This window comes from Barbus barbus, assembly GCF_936440315.1.
Source record: "Barbus barbus genome assembly, chromosome: 10".
In the NCBI taxonomy this organism is placed as follows: Eukaryota; Metazoa; Chordata; class Actinopteri; order Cypriniformes; family Cyprinidae; genus Barbus; species Barbus barbus.
The window spans coordinates 29149431-29173034 of NC_136738.1; the positions used below are offsets into that span (position 1 = coordinate 29149431).

At 35.5% G+C, this 23604-nt stretch overlaps 1 protein-coding gene across 9 annotated transcripts in view; it reads right to left on the reverse strand.

Annotated features, from left to right (window-relative positions):
• LOC306876396 (tensin-1-like) overlaps window positions 1–23604 on the reverse strand; it is a 230550-nt gene that overhangs the window by 29491 nt on the left and 177455 nt on the right. For all 9 annotated transcript variants that reach the window (XM_079427510.1, XM_079427511.1, XM_079427514.1 and 6 more), the window contains 6 exons: window positions 23328–23440; window positions 21810–21870; window positions 21389–21464; window positions 17610–17739; window positions 17380–17445; window positions 17147–17263 (listed from right to left, as the gene is read on the reverse strand). In XM_079427510.1, coding sequence (XP_079283636.1) covers window positions 17147–17263; window positions 17380–17445; window positions 17610–17739; window positions 21389–21464; window positions 21810–21870; window positions 23328–23440 — 563 coding nt within the window. The remainder of the gene's footprint in view (window positions 1–17146; window positions 17264–17379; window positions 17446–17609; window positions 17740–21388; window positions 21465–21809; window positions 21871–23327; window positions 23441–23604) is intronic.

Sequence of the window (23604 nt, forward strand, 5' to 3'; positions counted from 1 at the left end):
TTATACTTTATTGGAGAAAATGATGCTAACCCCTTGTTTATAATGGACTACAGATATACTTCTGATTTGCTTTTAAGCACGTAAACATTTATGGAGGGTTTGTCAAACTTTTTGAAAGTCAGGCGGATTCTCTCCCTGAAACATGCACGTGTACTTACACATGCAATGAATGGCAGCTCCACCTCAAGCAATGAGTCAGTTTGCGCCTCTCATGAGAGGCACCATGCTCCCAGTCCAAGCCAGTGACTCACCAGTGGAAAAATCATCACACACAAGATTGGAGGCATTTCCTGTCTCCTTGGAATTGTAGCATCATTCCCTATACTCACACATGTGTGGACACTTACACAAACACACAACACACCTATTAGGGTGGCTGTGTGTCAGTGTAACTTTAGCACTTAACAATCAGTGCCTTGTTTCCCTGTGGTCATATATTCTAATAACAGACTGTAACTGTTTTCTGGTTTTCCAAAACCACTAAGCCACTGTTTGACAGTTCACTCTGCAATGGCCTTTTGATATCAACAATGCATTGCAATCCCAGAAAAAAATGAGCCGTGTTCTGTTCAGTGTGCTTTGGAGAATGAGACAAAACTACAGAACAAAATGTGACAAAATGTCATTCATTCAGATAGAGCCAGCCTGAAACACTCACGCTGAATTTCCCATGGTGTCTTAATGCAGGATCTGTCGAGCCGCATATCTGATAACACAGCTGGGAAAAGTGGGCCCAATGCTTTAGGCTCTGCTGTGCTGTTTTTTGAGACACTATAGCACTAATAGCTGAAGACAAGAGACTGTGGGTCCCTAGTCATGAACAGTTGGAGATTAATTCTACCATGAACTCTGGCCCTCAAGGCCCACTTTCTTGCAGTGTTTAGCTTCAACCTTTATCGAACTCACCTGCCTGTGACTATCTAGTAATCCAAAAGACATTGATTAGCGTGTTCAGATGTGTTCGCTTTATTTTTAAGTGCCAGTCGGAGTTGTTTTATCTGAAATAGGTGGTATCGCAATAAATACAGTGGGGGAAAAAACTCCGTGGTAATCTGCATACATTTCGCAATCAGAATTTCCTCTAAAAAGTAGTATTTACACATGGGTCATTCTATGAAATGCTTTTTCCAGTTTGCTAAAAGTGCTTTTAAAAGTATATTTTTGTACAATTATAAAAATTCTAGCACATAAGGTACTTAAGTGTTAATAAATTGCACTGCACCATCTCAAATAAAATCAAATAAATTAATTTTAATAGAGAATGAGATGTAGAAACTTCTTCACAAAAGTAACTGGGCTAACATTTTAGTTTAATTTCACTTTTCAAGCCTTGAACACTAAGTGTTCAGTAAGAGGTTCTTATAAAGAAAATGTAACGCTGATATTTCAACGAATTCCCAAGTTTACAAATTGTCATGTTATTTTCTATTTTAAAAATCTGCATTATTTCACAGACATAACAGAAAATCAAGTGCAATGCACTGAATATCTAATTAACTTCCTACTAAGCACCTCAAAAATATTTTCCAAAATACGATGCTACTAACCTGCTAAACTATGACTTCCAATGCTTTTCAATCAGCGACCAGTATGCATCATATGGACTGCGGGAGATTTGAGACTAACAGCTCCCTCAAGATCCTTATAAATAGACACCCCAGGTTACCTCAAGAGACCTGTTGACCTTTAGGTTGTAGATGTCTACATGCAACAAATTCAATGATCACCTTTGACCCAGTGTCACATGCAGCTATGTGACCTACTGGTTTGACTGGAGGTTAAACACGAGAGTACACAAGCTGATGTCTGTCAAATGCTGCCAACCTTGATGTCCGTTGTTGCACATCAATTATAAATTGGTGCATTGACCAGAAGAAACACTACCAAGTTCAGCATTTTATTCAGCATATTAGAACGATTTCCGTGACACTGACGACTGGAGTGATGGCTGCTCAAATTCAGCTTTGCATCACAGGGATAAATTCCATTTAAAAGTATATTCACTTAGAAAATTGTGATTTTTATTTACAATATTACTGTTTTACTGTATTTTTGTAAAATAAATGCAGCTCTGGTCATTACTTGCTTTTTGACATCCCTAAATCTGCATAAACCAAACTTTGCAGGAGTGAATTCAGATGTTTTCTAATGATATGACCTAATGTCAAAACGGAGATTACTATGTTTGTTTCTCCTCTGTGAGACCAGGCCTGGGGCCAGATTTTTCCTTTTACATCATAGTGTGGAAAAACTGAGCTTTTCTCCCCATTCTTCCCTTTTTCTTTCCCTCCAGAGTTTCCCCTAACAATCCCTCAGCTGTTTCAAACATCTCCCAGCGTTCTAGTACTCCAAAATAACACCCACCCCGCACCACGGAGGAGAGTGGCACCTCGTATAAACCTCTCAGCAGGTTAAAACTTCATCTATGACATCTCAGATGAGCCGACCAGATCTCATGTTTTATTTGCACCTTAAAAACACCTCATGACTTAATATACTGACATCAGAGGAGCTGTTGCTGTCATTAGAATCTGCCATCTCGAAGTGGAATCAGACACGCCTCTTTCTTGAAAAAGCAATCGTCTTCTATTTCGGTGCGCTTTTTATCACCTGTTTGCAGACACGGGCGATATCACTCCCAGATTGCGTTCATCCCTAATCATCACGCATAAAAATAGCAGCACGTCAACAAAAGCTAAAGTGATCTCAGTGCACAAAAAGAGGCACAAGAAAACATTCCTACCTGCCTTTGTGCACAGCTCTGTAAGTGTCCAAGAAGAAACAAAGTTGTGAAAAGTCTGTGTTTTCTTGCTCTCGAGTTCTAGCAGCTCAACACTAGTGAGCTGTGGGAGTAGTTTTGCATCAGAAAGCTCTCTCCTCTTTCTCCACCTCCTGTTTTAACTCCAATTGAGCTGTGCTGCTGAAGATGACATGACTCTTTCCTTCTCGTTGGATGTACAACACCCCTAGTGAGGTGGGCGTGAATTTATCCTCGCTCAGCTGTGTGGCTGGTGTCTACTAGAGTGACATCACTGGGGCTTTTTCTGTCAGACAGGCTTGTTATCCTTCACTAACTCCCTGGCTCTGTTCCAAATCCCAGTGAGATGCCTACAAAGGCAGCATTTAAAGGCATCATTTCAATGACACAAAGATTCTTCTAACAGAAAGATATCTTCTTTTGGCCAAATTTTGCAGCAGCATGTATCTTTAACAGAAAAGGTAACCCCCACAGTGCACTGTGGTGGTGAGAAAAAAAAAAAAAAAACCTTACCAAGATGGCAGATAGAGCAAGAGAAATGTAGTTATAAATAGAGACATGTAATCATAACTTATATTCATTCAATATTAATAAGAACAAAACATTCATATAATTAAACCATTTACTTTTATTTTTTTTAATTAATAAATACTTTAATGCCCCAAAAATATTTTTTAATTAGTTTACAATTCATTCAATATCAAAGAAAAAAGTTTCAATAATTAAATAATAATAATAATAATTGTTTAATATTAGATTATAATTCATTCAATAGGAAAAATATTTTTCATAATATGAAAAATGTACTTTTTAAAATTAGATTATGATTCAGTCAATACCAAAAATATTGGTAAAATGTTTAATATAATATAACAATTTTATTAAAAATAATATCATATTATTAATATCAATATTAATAATAATAATGATTAATATTGATAATATATTATAATAATAAAATATGAAACATAATAAAAAACGTTTTTATAATTAATGTATTACAAAAACAAATAGCTACAAGGCAATGTAATTAAAATTAAAATTTTAACTTTTAAAATATATATTTTTTTAAATGTGTGATGTCATCTTTGCAAAATGCAAAGGCTAAATTCTAACAAAATCAACTGTACAACTTTCTGATGTAGATTGTAGAAAGTTGCTGCCTATGTAGAGCCTTTTAAATCAGTGACTTATGAGGTTCCTACAGTTATGATGAGGTCTTAAAAGACAGCAGTCTATGTAGGCAGTTTACAACTGGGCAGCTCAGGAGGTTTTGGAACAGATCCCCTCTCAAACACACACTCTAGGGTCAAAGTCAATAATGTGCATCCATAAACACTGCAGCTCTGCTCCAAAACCTAGTCAGCTGCTTTGTTTCCACTTGCTATTGTTTCATAAAAGCAAAAATCTACTTTAATGCCTTTACAGTGATTTGACCACAGTTTTATGTCATGCCTAGAACACCCCTTACCAGTTTTGGCCTGAACATTATGATTTCATGGAAGTAATTTTTGCCAGAATGGAAAACTGGCATATTATATTTAACATTGTTTGAGAAGCCTTACCTTATTAAGTTTTACAAGCACAGGCAGCTGGGGGCTTTGTGTTTGTTTGTGTTTGTTTGTCTGTGTGTGTGTTTTATAGTGTTTCCCAATAGTCAGTAGGCCTATCTGATTTCACCTTACTTCACAGATGTGGACGTTTGATCAGGCAATGGTTGATGCATTAACAGGTGTTGTACGTAAATGCCTTAAGGCATACAACATTACAAAGACTGGCGAGTTGCTAAAATAAAATAATAAAATAAAAAATAAAAATAAAATAAAATAAATAAGAAAAATAAAATAAAAATACAATTTGTCAATGTCACCTCAGTAAAAAAAGACTTGAGTGGCTTACTGCTTAAAAAAAATAAATTAACAAAATACTGTATAAAATAAAATAAAAATATAAAATACAAATTGTCAATGTCATATCAGTAAAAAAATTATAAAAAGACTTGGGTGGCCCACTGCTTAAAAAAGAAATAAAATTAATTAATTAAAACAAAATACAGTAGACTATATAAAATAAAATAAAATTAGACTGTTATACAAACATGACATCATGGCTTGTTTCATGGTGGGCGGAAAAAGCAGATCATTTTTTGTGATGTATGATTTAAGTAGCAAAACATAGACTGCTTACTTAGACTAATTAAAGGGAAGATAACATTTCAGAAATGCTCAGAGTCCCTTGAAAAATGTGTAATGAACATGTTAAATCACCAGCATGGAGGAGGGGTTTTTCTTTGTTCGAGCTGTTTATTAATAGTCAACATATCTTTTACCTAAATATATGTGCTTACTGTCAAAAAAGATCAATAGATCTGGCTGCTGCTCTGTGAGTGATAGTCGGAGCTTTCAAGGACATGGAATGAGATTAAACCAAGAGGAAAGAGGAAAAAAAGTTAACGGAAGGACTGTACAAACTTCACATAGTGTGTCTGCAGGAAATGAATGTACTGTATATGTTTGTGTAAGTCAGTCAGAAAAAGACCAGCAGTCAGCAAACAGAAATCCTGACAATGTGACACGACTGATATCCATGTAATGACAAACAGCCGCTGCCGTGAATCAAAACATACAATGTGATCATCACTTTAACACCTGCGGCCAAAACACTCCCACAACTGAATCATACCCTTGCGAACCAATGTGGTTTAGATCACAGCTGTCTAATTCATCTGATCTCATCTGCATTTACATGCTGTTTTTCTCAAACGATGGCAATGTTTGAACAATTTAAGTGCTGTAAACCCTTAGAGCTCACCGGTGATTGCTTTAGCACGTGAAAGACTCTAATGTAATATGCTGATTTATTATCAGTGCTGAAACTGTTGTGCTGCGTAATATTTTTCTGGAACCTGTGATACTTTTTTCTCTGATTCTTTGATGAATACAATTTTTAAAAGAACAGCATTCATTCAAAATAAACTGCAGTAATGATGCTGAAAATTCAGCTTTGCCACCACATGAATAAATTATATTTTAATGTATATTAAAATAGAAAACTGTTATTTTATATTGCAATAATATTTCACAAAATAATTTTTTTAATGTATTTTTTGATCAAATAGATACAGGCTTGATGAGCATAAGAAACTTCTTTTAAAAAAAAAAAGCTTACTGATGCTTTTTTATATAAAATGTATACAAAATGCTACAAAAGCATTTTGTACTATGCCATTAAAGCTATATGAATGTGATTTAAGTTTCAGTGAAATGTGTGGTCACTGTAACTCTGGTCAAAAGCTGCTGACAAAACATTGTCTAAGCACTTGAGAAGAAGACAAAGTGCTGTGTTTGACTTCACAGACGCTCATCACAAGAGTCCTCTGGTAATGGAGCCTGTATAAGGTAAGTGCAGGACATTAAATATGCATTAAAGATGCTTTTGATGGGCCTCTTATATAAAGGCAGAGATGAATGACTTGAGAAAGCCTTGTGTGATTAAAGCACAGAGCAAAGAAAACATGAACAGAACCTCCAACTAAATTCCCACAAGCAGTTACCACCTAAAAGTAATATAATCTCACATCTTGGTTCAGACAAGCAGTAAAAAAAATGATTTTTGGCATATCTGATTCAAATCATTTTAGTTGTTTGTAATCTAAACACCAAAAATCCACATGAAATCTGACATTTTTACAATCCTGTTGCAAACCATATTCATCTGTGGTCTGAAATCAGATTTTAGAGACTGTATACGACAATACGGTGCTGTGAGTAATTAACACATACTGCTGCACAAAAAGCATATGAAATAACCCGTAGCATATACAGGTGGAGCTGGGGAAGGTGGAGGGTTTCAGATGAATTCTGAAAGCATGCTGTAAAATGCTCGAGTAGATGCTTACCAGCAATTTAAATGTAAAGCAACAAGCTCATTGGCTGCGTATGCAACGTGAACCAATCATCAGTTACGTATCAGCCTGTGCCATATAGAGTCTCATGAAGGAACTAGGCATTACTATGGAAACAGTTTGGATGTACTGATATTGACTAAACGGTCTCAACAAACTGAAACAATTTTCATTACTTGAGAGTCAGTTTTAAAACTGAATCTCAAAACCAAATCAGAATTGCAGTCTAAAGGAATACGAACCAAGATGAGAAGTTGGGCATATTTTCCATTTTGCTGCATCCCAGTCGGAAAAAGACATTGCTTATATTTTTCAGTGCTAAAGCTGGACATTGAGCTTCATGCATGCAGCTTTCCATGTGACTCCAGCGAGAGGCCATTCGTGGCTAACATTTCATTGGCGCTTACGTTGCCTTTAAGGAAAAGCAATCACGCCCCTCTCAAAGCGCTGAGAACAGAGCGGGTGAAGCGAGGGCGGCTCTTTGATAGGCATGCAGTGGCTGACTGTTGTTGAGAACTGGCCCGGGCTATTCGCTCCACACACTTACGCACACAGACCGCACACACCAGTTCCTCATCACACACTTCATCATTAGTCCTCAGAGAGCTCTGGAGAACCAAAACAATGAATTACTGAATCAAAACTAAATGAGGCGCTTTGAAAATCACAATGAAACTTCATGTTGTGGTTCCGCTCACATGTAGCCCTGTTTCTATGAGCGTATCGCATGTAGAATTGGCTTTTCACTATATCTGTAGTTAACTTATAAAACCTGTGGCTAGAGAAAAGGTCCATCCCTAAAGCAATTGATGACACAATTCATTAAGGATTTAGGGATAATTAGTAAAGCTGCTACAGAAAACTACAACTGCATTTAAAAAAACACAAGGCGTCTCCAGACAAAACATTTATGCCCAGGCTTGTTGTTAGTTATCCAAAATATTAGGGTAAATCTCACAAAAAGCTGCCAAGAACATACCTGGGTCATATTTCATCTCAGAATCTTAATATTTTAGTACTGAACCAAGGATTATTTCCTCATTGAGTACCTTTTTAAGCAACAAACACTCAAAATGCAAAAAAATTAGACACACCTTCCATCGTAAACACAGAATCTGACTTCAAATGAAGCCTCTGATAGCTCACAATCCAAGGCAATGCACATTCATTTGGATTATTTATGCATTTGCATTTTTTAAAAATGAAATGTGCATGAATGAATCATTCACAATAAGATCAACAACATGTAGTTAAAAAATACACAAGGTGAATTTTAATTTAATGGAAAGAAAATTTAATTTCAACAAAGAAAACAGCCATTTAACACAAGCTGTAAACGGTTTCCATCTCAGAATTCTCACTTTTTTCTCATAATTTTGAGAGAGAAAAAAATCTGAATTGCAAGAACTAAACTCAGAATTCAGACTTTTTTCGGCCATTTCATATTTACATCTCACAATAATTTTTTTGTTGTTTTTGTTATTGTCTTCACTACAAAATAAGACAAACATTTAAGTGCGACTTTTCACCTTTTTGTCTCACAATTCAAACTTTTTTTTTTTGAAATTCTGAATCTATATATCAACTCAACTCACATTTACCTTTACTTTTTCATCCACAAGCTTCCATAAGTAACACACTAAACTAAATGCAAAATTTTGAAGTAGAAACACTGAAATAGAATTTCTTGAAATAAGCTTCACTAAAGAGCCAATAATATTTTTATTTACAACTTCAAAAAAAATCTTACAAGGGTAAGGTATAATATTTCTTGTAACCGATTCCAGGCAAAGAGCAGCAAATCTGAACAAGAAAAATTATTTGGCAGGTTATATAGTAACTTTGTCCTTGTGGAAACATGATTCTATTAAAAGTTAACATACATATCCCTGACCAGGGGCCAGTTGCATAAACTCAGCCTCTATGTTAAGACAGTGTCTTAAAAACTAGTCTGACCAACTTCAGCTGAGATTTTTTTTTTTTTAAATATGACCGGTCTTAAAGTAAAAAATCAGATGACTAACTTTAAAGACTAGTCTAAACCTTTTATGCAACTGGACCCAGGTATCTAACAAACCAGTGACTGCGTGAGGAAACCCCAAAGGGTTTCTCAATTAGCGTTAATGGGAGACGGGTTCACATAACTGGACTCTCGGTCTCATAAATATCATCACAGCCATCTGTCACAGGTCAGTGCGAGCTATTTAGGGGGGAATATCTGACCCGTGCTGAGCTATGTGTGTAGGCCTCTGGAATGCAGGAGAAACGGGACAATCTTGTCTTGTAAAGTGGAGAAGAGAGGAGGTGGAGTTTTGATCGGCCTCCTCTCTTCACGAGAGAGCGTTTCTTCTCTGCACGGTAGTTAAACCTAAAGATAAACACAGATCCAGTGAGCGGACGACAGGCGAGAGGGGTCTGGACAGCAGCTACGAGCATGTTGTGGGTGTGAAGGCAAAGGTCAAAGGTCAAATGTTATGATTGGCTAAATGTGAATCCTCCTGAAGGCCCTAGACACAGACTGACAAAACAGCCTACGGCAGACACACGCTGAACAACTGAGTCTCTGTGTTCACAAAACTGGAGGAGCGATTCATGAACATTCTTGGCATGATGTGCACACAGGCCTTTCACAAGCTCTGACATTTGCTATATTACGCAATGAGTTTGGAGTCAACGCAGTCTAATCACTGAGATACAGAGGGACAAATCTAAAGCCTGTTTACATGATACTGTATGCATAAAGCAGAGATATGAGACAAAACAGGCACACATCTCATGACACTAGATCCATGGTGTCAGATGTACATCACGGTTTGGATGTAAATAGGATGCAGCACAGATGTGTTTCTTTTGTGTTTGCATAAATCTTACAAAACCAGTCAAGAACAAATTCAGCTCATATTTCACTCCTCAAAAAATAAAGAAAGAAATTATAATATACTTAAAGAAAATGAAAACAATTTATCTGAACTGTAACATATTTTCAAGACACGCAAGCAGCATTTTTCACTACCATAATGCAAGGAAAAAATTACTTGTTACTGCACAGTACTTCTAACGTATGCTTCTTTTTTTACACACACACACATGTTGGTTTTTGTGGTTTATGGGGACTCTCCATAGGCGTAATGGTTTTTATACTGAACAAACTGTGTGTGCTATTGCCCTACACCAACCCTACACCTAACCTTAGCCCTCACAGGAGACTTTGTGCATTTTTAAATTTTCAAAAAAACACCATTTAGTATGTTTTTTAAGCCTTTTGAATTACGGGGACATAGGCAGTGTCCTCACAAACCACCTTCATATTGTAATACCTCTGTCATACCCATGTCATTATACAAATTTGTGTCCTCATAAACCACATAAACATGCACACACACACACACACACACACACACACACACATTGAAAAAAATACTTTTCTATAGTAGGTCCTTTTTATATATACAGGTGCATCTAAAAAAATTAGAATATCGCGAAAAAGATTTTTTGTAACATTTCAAAAAGTGAAACTCATATATAAAAAGTTTTTGACTTTTATGAGCTGTAAGCTCTAATCATCAAAATGAAAACAAACAAAAAGTTTGAAATGTTTTACTTTACATAATGTAACGTAATAATCCTAGAATATATGAAACTTTCACTTTTTGAAATAAGTTACAAAAAATGAACTTTTTCCACAATATTCAAATTTTTTGAGATGCACTTGTATGTATATGTATTTTTTTAATGAATGTAAAGATTCATTAAAAAACATTACAGTATCGCAATAATAAGAATTTGTCATTATACAATCAAAAATTAATTGTCCTACAAATATACCTCCTTTTTTATGTAAAATGTACTTTGTTGTTATTTTTTTTTTTCCTGTAGAGTAGTTTTTATGAGACCCATTTAAGGCATTACTCACCATAAGTAAGTGGTTAGTACATTCCTACAGGTGACAGGTGTTCAAGTTCAGCATTTCCCAATCCCATTCGGCATCTTCTCATCATCATAATCATTTTCTGTCCTCATTCTACGAACCCCATCAATAAGAGTATAAAAGGTCAAAAAAGCATTACTCCATAGCAGAATCCTGTCTACAGACAGTTCCAAACTCAGAATGTGATCAGGAATCATCTGTAGAGGACACTTCCATATTTCCAATTCCAAATTATCTGTGCACGAACCTTAGCTTTTGCCACTGTGTCAAAACAACACAACAAAAACATCCAGAAGACCACACATGTGAACAAGCAGCCTCAGGTAGTTAAATCCGTCAGAGGGGAAACACGAAAAGTGCACCTCTGGTGTCATGTGTTAACAGATGGTGACAGTAAAAGCCTAGCATTGTTGATGACACTGCTGAAAACTAAACTACAGCCTGCTGAAAGGGTTAACTGTCGAATTTTGTTGGCAAAGCTACTGGTTTCTAGCCACAAAATTAAACAACGTTCGAGATGGAGAGGCCCAGCCGCCCATCGCAAGAAGGTTTAATTGAAGCCAGCTTGATGTGTAGACATGTTTATTACGTAACAGTTAGACTGCCAGCCACACAAATAGACCATAATAAAGCTCAGCTTTACACAGCTGAACTCCAAAACGCAATTCAAACACCAATCCTGCAACAACTGTGATGAAACCATAGTCAATGCTCTGTTTAAGAGCTTAGCTTAAATATGTGCTAACCGCACTTAGACTCATAATAAGGAAATCAGCTGTGCCTGCAAAACCTTGGTAAAAAAAAAATACTTAATACGAGTCTGACTTGGTTAAATTAAATGCAGCCAGTGAGATTTATTCGAAAAACTGCAATTTTTTAAAAGGCACAATCAAACCCTGTTAGGTTCCCATTAATTCAAACTAAGTATTAGCACTCTGAGTCTTGAAAACACATTTAAATAGTTGGAAGTTAAGCAGCCTTGGAAAACTTAATACTATGCTTCAACAAAAATAATGAGGGTGTAATCGTACTTTTGGCACATGATTTGTCAATTATCTGCACTTTTGACTGAAATATATTGACTTCAAATCTTGAAAAATAAAAGTTCTTCAACTGTTTCATGTTTATTAAAGAATGTGTCACATTTACTAAAATAAAGAACTGACCGTGGCCTTGAATGACCCGTGAAGGGAAGTGGATATGCACTGCTACAGAGGTTTTGTGTCTCTGTGTCTCTGTGTGTGTGTGTGTTAGCAGCCAATTAACTGATTTTATAAAAAAATAATTTAAATATCATAATAAAAATATATTTATTTATGATAATCTATTTATTTTGTATTACGTTTTTTAATTCATAAAATAATTTAATTTAATTTAAGAAAACAAGAGAAATACAATATATAAAATATTTTAAACACGATTCAAATAAAATAAAATAAGATAAAAGCCAACTAACTAACTAAATAAATGAACGAAATATAAAAATGAAATAAAAAAATTAAATCAAAGAAATGTATCAAATATTCTCAAATAAAGCAAAATGATAACGACACCAAATAATTTGTAATTATGTAAAAAGTGATATTTCTGATTTTCAAATATTCTGGTTGGGAGACAAATCAATTTAAAGAATATTTAACCTTTAACATTACAGTAAAATGGAGGAAAAAGAGATTAATTCATTACAATAAAAGTTTCAAGCTATTACAATCTGTCATTTAAACACAACAACAAAAAGTCAAGTTTTAAACTTGAATTTATTCTTTAAAAACTTCACAGAGGCGTTCCTTGAAGAATCCATTTGTGGTCGACACAACAATCAGTGACCATAAGTTGTGAAGGACAAATCATTCACACAACTTTACCTCAGAGCAGATCAGCTTCAACAGTTCTCCCCAAACACTTCTTCTACCTCTCCTGGGCTTTTACGGTCCAAAAAAGATCCAGTCTGATCCGTGTGTGTGCAGTGAACAAAGACTCTTCGCTCTGTCACTCTCCCTCTAGTGACTGATAACAAGGAGGCTTTTTGGTATCCAGGCTGGAGGAGTTGGCTCTTTTTCACACAACATCTCTGTCAGCGCCTCTCCAATCCCATCTCCCCGTCGTCACACTTTTCTTACCCAACCATCCCAAAAATGCTGTGGGCAGGGCCCTAGCCAAATATGGGGAGGCCATGTAAACAAGGCCTCAGCTCAGTCTCTTGACTCCCCTCCAGTCTTTCAAGCTGAACCCCAAGAGTCAGAGCCACCGCAAAGACACTGACGGACAGAGGGATTGTTTTTAAAGTCGTAACGCCTGTCCGCACCTTTCACTTGTTTAATGTTGACTTGAATTTGAGGCAACTGTTCCAATACTTATGCTCACATCAGATAGAGGGATGAAACTCTAAAAGTGCTGAACTTCTTAGCTGATAAAACCTCTATGTGTTGAAACGGCTAATAATAAAATGTGACATTCTGTAGTTTTGTCTCATATTCATCTTTTAATCATATCTGCAAATGTCTTGACTCCACAGCCAACAGAGCAATTTTGTCTTTACTGTTCCAATACTTATGGAGGGCACTGTATATACTGGATATATATATATATATATATGTAATCAAAATATCAAAATCAAAAACTCAATTAATATTGACCTGCCAAGAACAACATACATAATAATAATGCTATGCGAGAAGAGTATATACAAAAATCTCATTGCTCAGTTTTCACAATCCCTTTCAAACTTTCCATTTCACTCAGAAACATCACATTATCAAAATTACATTTGTATAGACTTGCAGAACATATTAAACCAAACAATGCCTATTATAATGAATGTTCATGACAGCTAACTTGGCATTGAAAACAAGACATGGAAAGCTATTTTGATGGCTTCCAGCCCAGCGCTGAGGCAGGCAATGTAGTATCTGTGGTTTCTGAGGTGTACAAATATCAGTGGACCAGCAAAGATTGGCCTTGTTTTGCTCTAACCTTGCCAGCAGCTCCTGTTAAACAGCGAAGTGCTATCTGTGGTCGAGACATGAAGCAGATAAGACATCAATTACTGAGCTATTAAAATCCAAGAAGAGATAAAGCATTATTATCTAAAATGCTGCCCTCTCATTTGTGGGCTACTCTAATTATGGCGCTCAGTCCAGATTGAGTGAGTTTTAAGATAGTGGTTTACTTCTCTAGTACTGTAGTAATGTAACACTGTATGGCTTTAATTCTTCAAAGTATATAAGATGCATTAATATAATTTGCCCAAAAATTTATAATTTTCATCCTTACTTGTGTTGTTCTAAAAACTCGTTGACTCTTTCTTCAGTAGAAAATGTAAATGTAAATTACAATACATATCTTTAAAGAAATATGTATTTAAAGACCAAACTTTGCAGTTTTAATACAATCTTTATTCTTCATTTGATTTTTTTGTTCATATATTATTTGCCTGATTTATTTATTTTTTATTTAGATATTAATAATATATTTATTTATTTAACATATTCCTAAAACTGTGAATTTTCTGGCTATTTAAAACATTTTATGATTGCTAAGTGGTAAAAAGCAATATCTAAAATACCCGCAGTAAAATCCTATTACTTATACCAACAAAATGAAACAATTTTGAACCAGATTTTATCCAATGTTCAGATTTTGATTCTGTAAATGTATGCAAATGAATATTTAATATTTAAATAAAATGTATAAACATTAAATGTAAGAAAACTTGTAAAACAGAACATTTGTCTTAATGTACTGTGATTAATCGATTAGGAAAGTATAGAGATATCTATTATTTTAGCCTATTCACCTGTAGTGTCTTTGAATGAATGAATCAATGAATGAATGAATGAACGAACGTTTGTTTATTCGTTCAAACTAATTAATAACCTTTTCTTTCAATGTATTGAAACAAGCATCATGAATATCATGCAAAAAACACAAAAATTGACAATAAGGGATTTAGAAAGAAAATTAGGAAAATTTTTAATTTGTGGGTGAACTATTTCTTTATGAAAACGGGAATTTGCTGCATGCCACAATTATGTATTAACCATTTCCACTGTCTAGTTTTTAAAACACTTCAGACTTTAGCAAATGCAACATTAATAGCTGCCTAATCAAGCAAAGAGTCATTGAAGGAAGGACAACGTTAATGATGATGCGAGTTCACTGTTCTTGGTCTATCAGTCATTCTCTCCTCTGACAATGTCAGTCAGTCCTTCAGTCTTGGCAGACTGGACGCATGAACTCCAGCACAAAGGCATAATGTCTGGCTGCTTATCATATCTCTGGAGTCGGTCCTCTGGCCGTAGTCGCTCAGTGGAGATGTTTGAGTATGTGATAGGCATCCAAATTAATTTGCAAATGTGCCCTTTCCATTCAGCAGTCCTACTGACTGAAGACAGACTGTTCTGCACGCAGGGGTGGGCACTCAATGAACAGCAAATCAGCATATTAAAAAGATTTCTGAAGGATCATGTAACAATGAAGACTGGAGTGATGATGCTGAAAATTCAGCTTTGCGTCACAGGAATAAATTGCATTTTAAAATATATGAAAATGGATTGTTTCGAATCAAAATAATATTGCACAATATTACAGTTTTTACCATATTTTTAATCAAATAAATGCAGCCTCTGTGAACAAAAGAGACTTCTTTCAAAAACACTTAAACATCTTACTGACCCCAAACCTTTGAATGGTAAATATATGTAGGCATCTCATAAAGGGGCATAAAACACTGCCAGGGGGTAGTTTGGGGTCCTGCTTCTTGACCAGAGATTTGGATTAGTTTACACCCCTCTTAAAGGTGGCAGCCAAGAGCCTCCTATTTCTGCCTGCCCTATTTAAAGCAGGGACTGGTCAAGAGGGTGGCAGACTTTATAGCCTTTATAGCCCTTATAGCCCATCATCTCAAATGTCTTCAACAGAGAACAGAGTAGAATTTAAATGTGTGCTAAACTGACTGGAGCTCCTAAAATTTGACTCCAGGGATATTAAAAATAACACGACCATACAGTCTCGACAGTTTTAAAAGTATTTTTTGGATTGCAGTAATCAAAACATACTCTTGTCGAACAGATAACATAAACACGCTTCATGGGTGTTTTCTAAGACAAAATAATTTATAGTTGTAGCCGTTTTGGACATTGTGACTGGACAGGATTCTCAGCCAACGCTTGGAATATTTCACCAAATGCCACTGGAAGCTGATGAGGGAAATGGAGGCTTGGGATGCAGGGTGGTGTGGAGTGACTGTGGTCAAATGCCCACAGGGAAACTGGGCTCAGTGGGATGTTTTCTATTCAATATTGGGATCATGCCAGCCTCCAGACAACCCACAGTCCTTTCTGAAGCATACCACACACACAAAACAATCACAAAATCTGGTTAAAATCACCATTTTTGGTCTGATTTATGGGTGCTGGTGAACAGACTATACTGTTCTCCAAAATACAACATGTAACCACTGCAGCACTGAGTATGGTTTCTTAATAAGAACCATTAATAATAAGTAAGCACCGATTTTACTTATTTTAGAACTTTTATATGAATTAATCTATAAACTGCAGTACCGAGTGCAATTTCTTCTAGCATTACAAATGGCTAGTATATTCTAAGAGCAACTGAATCTTGCACAATACTGGTAGTCAAAATCTATAAGGTTGAAGAAGACTTTATTATTCAAGTAACTAAAACATTTTATCACAAATAAGATAAAAAGGTATATAAACTAAAGCATATGTAGTACTGCCATCCAAACCTCAACAGAATTGCATACATTTCCTCCTTGCATTCCTCACTTACTTTCACTCTCCAGAGAGCTGACCCACCAAACAAGGATGTCTCATAAGGGACAACAAATCACATGTCTGAGGACCAGAAGCACACCACAACTTAAAATAAGGAGGCTCGCAGCTTAGACCACAAGGGTGTGAGGACAATTCCAGTGACACGGTGGTGTGCGTGTGTGAACTCGACTCGACCTCTGTGATCAGCACTACAAACTCATCTGATTAAATCAGTCTCACAGATTATCAGAGACGTGTACACAAACAGCTCTGTCACAAAACTCCAGTGAATGCTGATGATTTGATGTCGGACCGACGGATGACCCGAACACAAACACTGAAGTATGTGAACTGTGAGTGGCCATCATATGTTAATAAAGTAATAAACAAAACTAGTGAGCTGCCTTGATGTCTACAGACTAGGAAAGCATCCAAATAATGTTGAATAAAACTAAAAATGTTGACTTGCAAATAAATTAAATATTAATTTATTTATTAATACATAAATAGTAAAAAAGTATAATATTTTTATTTACAATAAACGAACAAATTAATTAAACAATGTGTGTATTATATTTTATTTATAATAAATAAAGTAAAAATAAATAATGTATTTCTTAATAAATACATTTTGGAGGATTTACAAGAAGAAATATAAAACTAGTATTTTTAAAGTTGTCTGAAGCGAAAATAGAACTGTTTTACTACCATTCTGGCTCCACTTTTGGGAAAGTCTAATAATTTCCAGTCATTTGTTGATAATGAGCTTCACTCACCCTCCACTGAATCTTCACAGCGCTGGTTGAAGTTCTCATAAGAATCCCAGCGAATCAGAGGATCCTGGGTATTGTAGTCCACAGAAACACTGGGCCCGTTCTCAAGGTGGTCCATTCCTATGACAGAACATCCACACTCAGAAGCTGCTATAGGCTCAGTTTATGTTCTATTTACAACATTTCTGTGATTTATTTAATAGCTGAACATGAATGACAATACATAGAGCTCTTACCTTGGATTTTTTCTGGGCCGAAAGAAAAGACAAATTCCACTTTGCCATATTCAGGAAATCTGTCATCTGAAAAAAGAAATGGACTGATCAAGCCAGTGTCATCAATACAGCTGATTTAATTAAAACAAATAAACAAAAGAACACATGAAACCAACCAAACACAGTCTAAGATGGCAGAACATAGCAAGCACCTGACTATACAAAATTAAACTGAGGCAAATCCAGCATACCTTTAAATGTTTCATCTAGTTCATCTTTGCCGAAGACGATGCCCAGATCGTGGACAGCACAGGTGTGAAACTGCACTCTGAAGATAACATCACGGGACGGGCTGCGGAAGCGCTTGTGGTAACACTTGAGCTGTGGACGACATGAGAATCCACGTCACATTACAGCAACAAGTGAAACTCACACAGACCGGAAACGGTAAAAGAAATCACTATTACTAACACTATTAAACACTATTACTAACTGAAAATATGCTGCTTTTCAGCCAGATAGAAAAAGTCAAGGTCATATCAGTAGAAGCTTGAAGCATTACAATTACAAACAACTATAAATGTTGCAGGTTAAACACAAGTTAAGTTTAATTAATAATAATGCTGATTACAACTAAAAAATAATTTTGACATTAATAATAGTTATAAATCAATTACATACATACATACATAAATGGTTAATAAACAATTAAATAATAAAAACAACAATAATCATCAAATAATGTATTATTAACAAATCATGATTATTAATAACAAATGATAGTTATAAATAAATCAAATACATATACACATATGTGACCCTGGACCACAAAATCAGTCTTAAGTGTCAATTTTTCAAAATTGAGATTTATATATAACTTGAAAGCTGAATAAATAATCTTCAAAAAACAATCAAATATTTGTATGATTATTAACAAGTAATTATAATAAATATTATTATGAGTAGTAGTAACAAATAATAGTTATAAATAAATCAAATACATATATACATACATAAATAGTTAATAAACAATTAAATTATTAACAACAATAACAATCAAATACTTTTTATTATAATTAAATAAATAAATAAATAAATAGAAACACCATTATGGAGGATTTCATAAATAATAAATAATTAATTAACTACTAATAAACAGTTACAATAACTTTCCTACAAATGTAGCAACGCTTTTAAAGATTTACAACAGAAATGTGCAATTGATATTTTTGTTATATATAAGTTGTCTGAAGCGTGAAGAAAATTGTTTTACTACTTTTCTAAAAGGATGAATTTCTGGTTTGCATTGCCGGTATAATTCCTGGGAGTAGAGTTCGCTTTGCTTAATCTTGTAACCACAATTGATGCTTCTTTGTTTTCAGCTGAGGGATGAGTTAAAATGACTTTCTCTGGTAATCGTGCTGTCAGTGGATGTTAACTTGTAATGAACCCAGAACATTCCTTTAAGAGCATGGCAAATCATTCAAACGTAATCTCTCATCAACACACACACACATTCAGCACAGAAAGTTCTATTCATGGCTTGGAACAGATTGTTTGAGAGGTTTTGGATGCTGGTCGCCTCGCCTACCCATGGTGCAGCAGAGCCAGAGATGTCAGTATAGTGAAAGTATGTAAAACAACAGAGCCTCTCCAAAACCCAGACAAGGACATAAAAATGTCCTCACTGGCCACTGAGGAAACTATATCCCTCTTTCTGTTGCCCAAAATAACTATAATTAACCTACTTAACTTGGGACGTATGGACAAAAAAATGTACAGCTTTTCAGTTCGGTGAGTGAAACAAAACAAACACGACCGAATTGAGGAAGATGGGGGCTGGCAGAGCATCCTGCGGTTTTCCCAAACTGCAGCAGAGGCTCAGCCGCACACATGGGGGGTCCGCCTGAGGAAAACGCTTCTCAGTGAGTCACAATTAACAAAATGAAGCTTTTAAAAACAAGCCATTTCTCTGAGACTACAAAAAACAATAAAATAATGATGGAGATGAAGCAAAAGGGAAGCATTCAGCACCAAATACTGAGAAATATTGCAAAATAATAGTATTTTCAGTTGTTATCTCAAACATTTGGACCCCTTTGTTCCTCAAGGGAAACTTTTTTTTTTTTCGTGCTAGGCGTATATTGATCTACAATATGCTTTGGCAGAAGTGCAGTGCAATGTTGTGGTTCGTGTTCAGGTTAGAGTCCTCTATAGATCAGCTCTGATTGATTTTGCTTACTAAGGACTTCCGAAATCGAGCCCATCAGAGAAAGAGCCCCTCTACAGGCGCAGCATTATGGCAGATGATAAAGCACTCTGCTCTTTTGGCTTTCTCTTCCAAAAAGCTTTCTGAGGTAAAATGCAAATAAATCCATGCCGAGAAAAGTGGCTCTCATCAGGAATGAAGGTCTGATGGATGCCCCTCTAGACATCCTGCTTTATTATTGGTGTGTTCCTCTGAGATATGCCCATAAATGGAGGACGAACTTGTGCCAAGCTGCTTTCCTCCAGTTTCTGTGGTCTTAATTCAACTCTGAACAGATCATATTTAACCCAAAATCAAAGAAAACAATAAGAAATTACATTTTATGTAAGACAATTACAGGATCAGTAGGATTGTTTTTACATTGTGACATTAATATCACAACAATTAAGCACATTTTCCAAATTGTTTTTACTTTTGAGTTGTTATGGGGATTTATATTATTCACACTGATGATGATTCTCATTATATATATTAAATATACTTATATATCATAGAAATTATATGAAAATAACTATATACATGATAATACATGTAAATATTTTCAAAATATATACTGTATGTGTGTCTTTATATATTCATAATCAGGGGCATCATGCACTCATTTTTGGGGGGGGGGGGGGGGGGTGTGGGGGGGGGGGGGGGTGATGGGTCATCATGTGACACACAGCAGCCACAACAGCATATGTTTTATTTATTGTTTTCCTTTTTATTCGAAACATTCTCAAATGCATTAACTACATCATGAAATATCTTGATAGATTATGTCAGTTGATCTAGTTGGCGATGGTCAAAGTAACCTAATTAATGCTTAAATCTGTTTACTTAATTAATGCTATAACATATTTTAATACGACTGACCTTATATTTAATGTGAATTTAATATTGAACGTTAATGTGAATAAAAACATTGTAAGTTAGGCTACTAATCATAGCACTTTCATTGAGTTCAAGCACTCTCAAAAACTCCTATTAAAATCACTGAAGCTGTTTTCTCTGTGAAATTAATATCTTACTTACAGATTCGTACATACATTTGCACCTTGTTGTTTCTGACGAGAGAATTCGCCAGAAAGAGGTATTCAGTCAGCGAAGCGAGTGAAGAAAACACCGGCATTTTAGTGATGACTACGCCTCTGATTAGTCATTGCATTCATAAGCTCAACAGAATCGTATGTGATTGGTTATAAAAACGCGTCTGTCTCTGGCTCCGCACCAGCCAGCGAACGCAGATTTGAATTTAGAAGCTGATATGACGCACTGAATGATCTAATCATGCCAGTGTGATTATATTAAACAGAAAATATGAATCGGCTATTTTTTGTCTTTTGGAAGCTGCGTTCAAAACCCACTTGGCTCAAAAATCTGAGGGGGCACATGCCCCCTTACTTTGAATGGGCATGACGCCTTTGTTCATAATAAATATACACAGTACACACACATATATTATGTACAGAGAAACTTTTATTTTGGATGTGATTAATCGCGATTAATCGTTGCCCAGCACTAATAATAATATAATATAACTTTATTAGTGGAAATTACTGTAATCAAGTGTATTATTATTATTTAAATAAGGACAAAAGTACAATGCAGTACAATAATAATAAATAAAAACTAAAATATATTAAAAAACTGTCATAAAAATATGTCAGATCCATACGGCCCTAAAATAGACTTCATTGTCTTTATAAAAACTATTTTATACATTTTTTTATTTTGGGGTGAAATATGACTTGGATGTTTTGTGAGATTCATTCTTACCAGGATGTCTCCTTTCAGAAGCAGGCCGGGTTCAATGGTGATGCAGATACTGGTCTGACTGTCTCCTTGGACATTACTGCAAACATCAGTCAGACACACAAGTGTTAACTATAAAAAAACCCACATTAAACATAAGCCTACACTTATCAGTGCATGGCTGCCAAACTTTGTATTTGCATTTAACAGAAAGGGTCATCCCTACTGATAACAACACAGCTGCAGTCTGAGAGCATGCAGGAAGCTACAGCGGCAGAGTTCAGTGATGTATGGGAAAAGCACATGTGGGCTCCTCGGAGTGTGTGTGTGATTCAGAAACCCCCCAGACACAGAGGGCCGCCTGTGATTGGACGTCTTGAAGGCTGGGCTACATGCCAGGGAAGCATGAGCAATACCGTGTAGGAAAACATGGGGTGTTTCTTACTAGATCCCAGATGTGTAGACGGGCTGCATAGCCTGGTAGATCTTGAGGAAAGGGCGGCAACCTGAGAAACCATGAGAGAAAGTGAAAGAGAACAAAGAAGGTGTTACTAGAGCTCTAACAGTGGAGTATCTAAAGGGCCTGTCTCGTCTTCCTTTTGGAGTAAAAACTTTGGAGTCTCTATGACTCTCTCAGATCCTGTTTATACCCAGTATTAACATGCATCTCAGAAGATATACAAAGCAAGAATTTTTACAATGTTTACAGAGTGGTGTTTACATGCATCTCAAATGCATCTCCTAAGAATACATGTGATCATATTTTGCTGAAGAGAGTGTATGAGATATCATGACTACATGCATAATTTATTTAAGCTAACCTTCTATTAATTAACTAAACTTGTTGACATTACTCAGACTTAAGACACTGAATGTATATAGTTCTAAATGTTTTGATTGGATGGTTTTCTTTTAAAGTAATGGTTCAAATTTTGAAAGGTGCAGGACCACAAAAAATAACCACTTCAACCAATGAATGAATTAATGAATGAATGAATAAAGTAAATGTAATATTTCTATATACAAAGAAAAAAATATTTTGTAATGTAACTTATAAAAGTGAGTATATTGTTATTGCATAGGCTAATTTATATCATACCAGAGTTGTTTTAGACCCTACTGACTTATATTGAATATTGAATACTTTCTTCTAAATATCTTAATTTTTTGCAGAAAAAAATAATAATTTAAAAAAGTTAAAAAAATATATTGTTTACTGATGATAGTATTTTTTTATTTCATTTTTGTTTGGTGAACTATGCCTTTAAAATAATGAGATAATTTATTATTATGAGTGATGATAATCAATTGAGTCCATTTATTGAATGTTTCTGCTTTTAGTCAATCAATTATTTTTATTTTATTATAATATTACAGTATATATATTTGTAATCTTTTTAATTTCTATGAATGTTTTTGTAATTTTTTATTATGATATGATAGTGTAGAGCAGACAGGAAGCGAGAGAGGGGAGTAGGATCGGGAAAGGTCCTCGAGCTAGGATTCGAACTCGGGACGCCCAAAGCGCAAGGGCACTATATGTCGGTGCACTTGCCCACAAGGCTATTGGTACGGACTTTATTTATTTATTCTATTTTTTATTCTGCGGACCACTTGGAAACTTTTATGTACCACTGATTTGAGAATGAAGCTACACGTCACTGTCTAGGGAGAATGGATTCATTTCAACTACAAATGCAATGCGGCCACATGTGTTTCTGACTACCTCTGACTCTAGTTTCAATGATCAGATCACAAAACATTCTGGACCCCGTCTACACCTGTATTTAGCGCTGACCTCTTGTTATCGGATCACCCGAGGTGTGTGTAATAGAGCAGCATGTTGTCAGTCTGACAGGGAGGTGTCAAAAGCAGCGGGAGTTGAGACGAACCCCTGAAACCTGCCTTCAACACCTCCGGCAGTCGCTGAAAAACAGCCGACAGTCAGAGCATGTCAGCTCACCTCCTTTGGACTCGAAGTTTGGGATCCCGTGCATGATGACATGGTGCAGAAACAGGGGCTTGTTGTTGATCTTGATGTGACCAGAGAGCAGACCACTGAAATACTGCACATACCTACAGCAAAACAAAAGTTTATCACAGATAACATAAGCAAAACAAATTAGTGGACCACACTACACATGTGATTACTGACAGCTGGGGAGGACTGAGATACGAAGGGTCTGTAACAGGGATATCAAATTACTACTACTTCTGCATCAAGTAATTCAAAATAATAA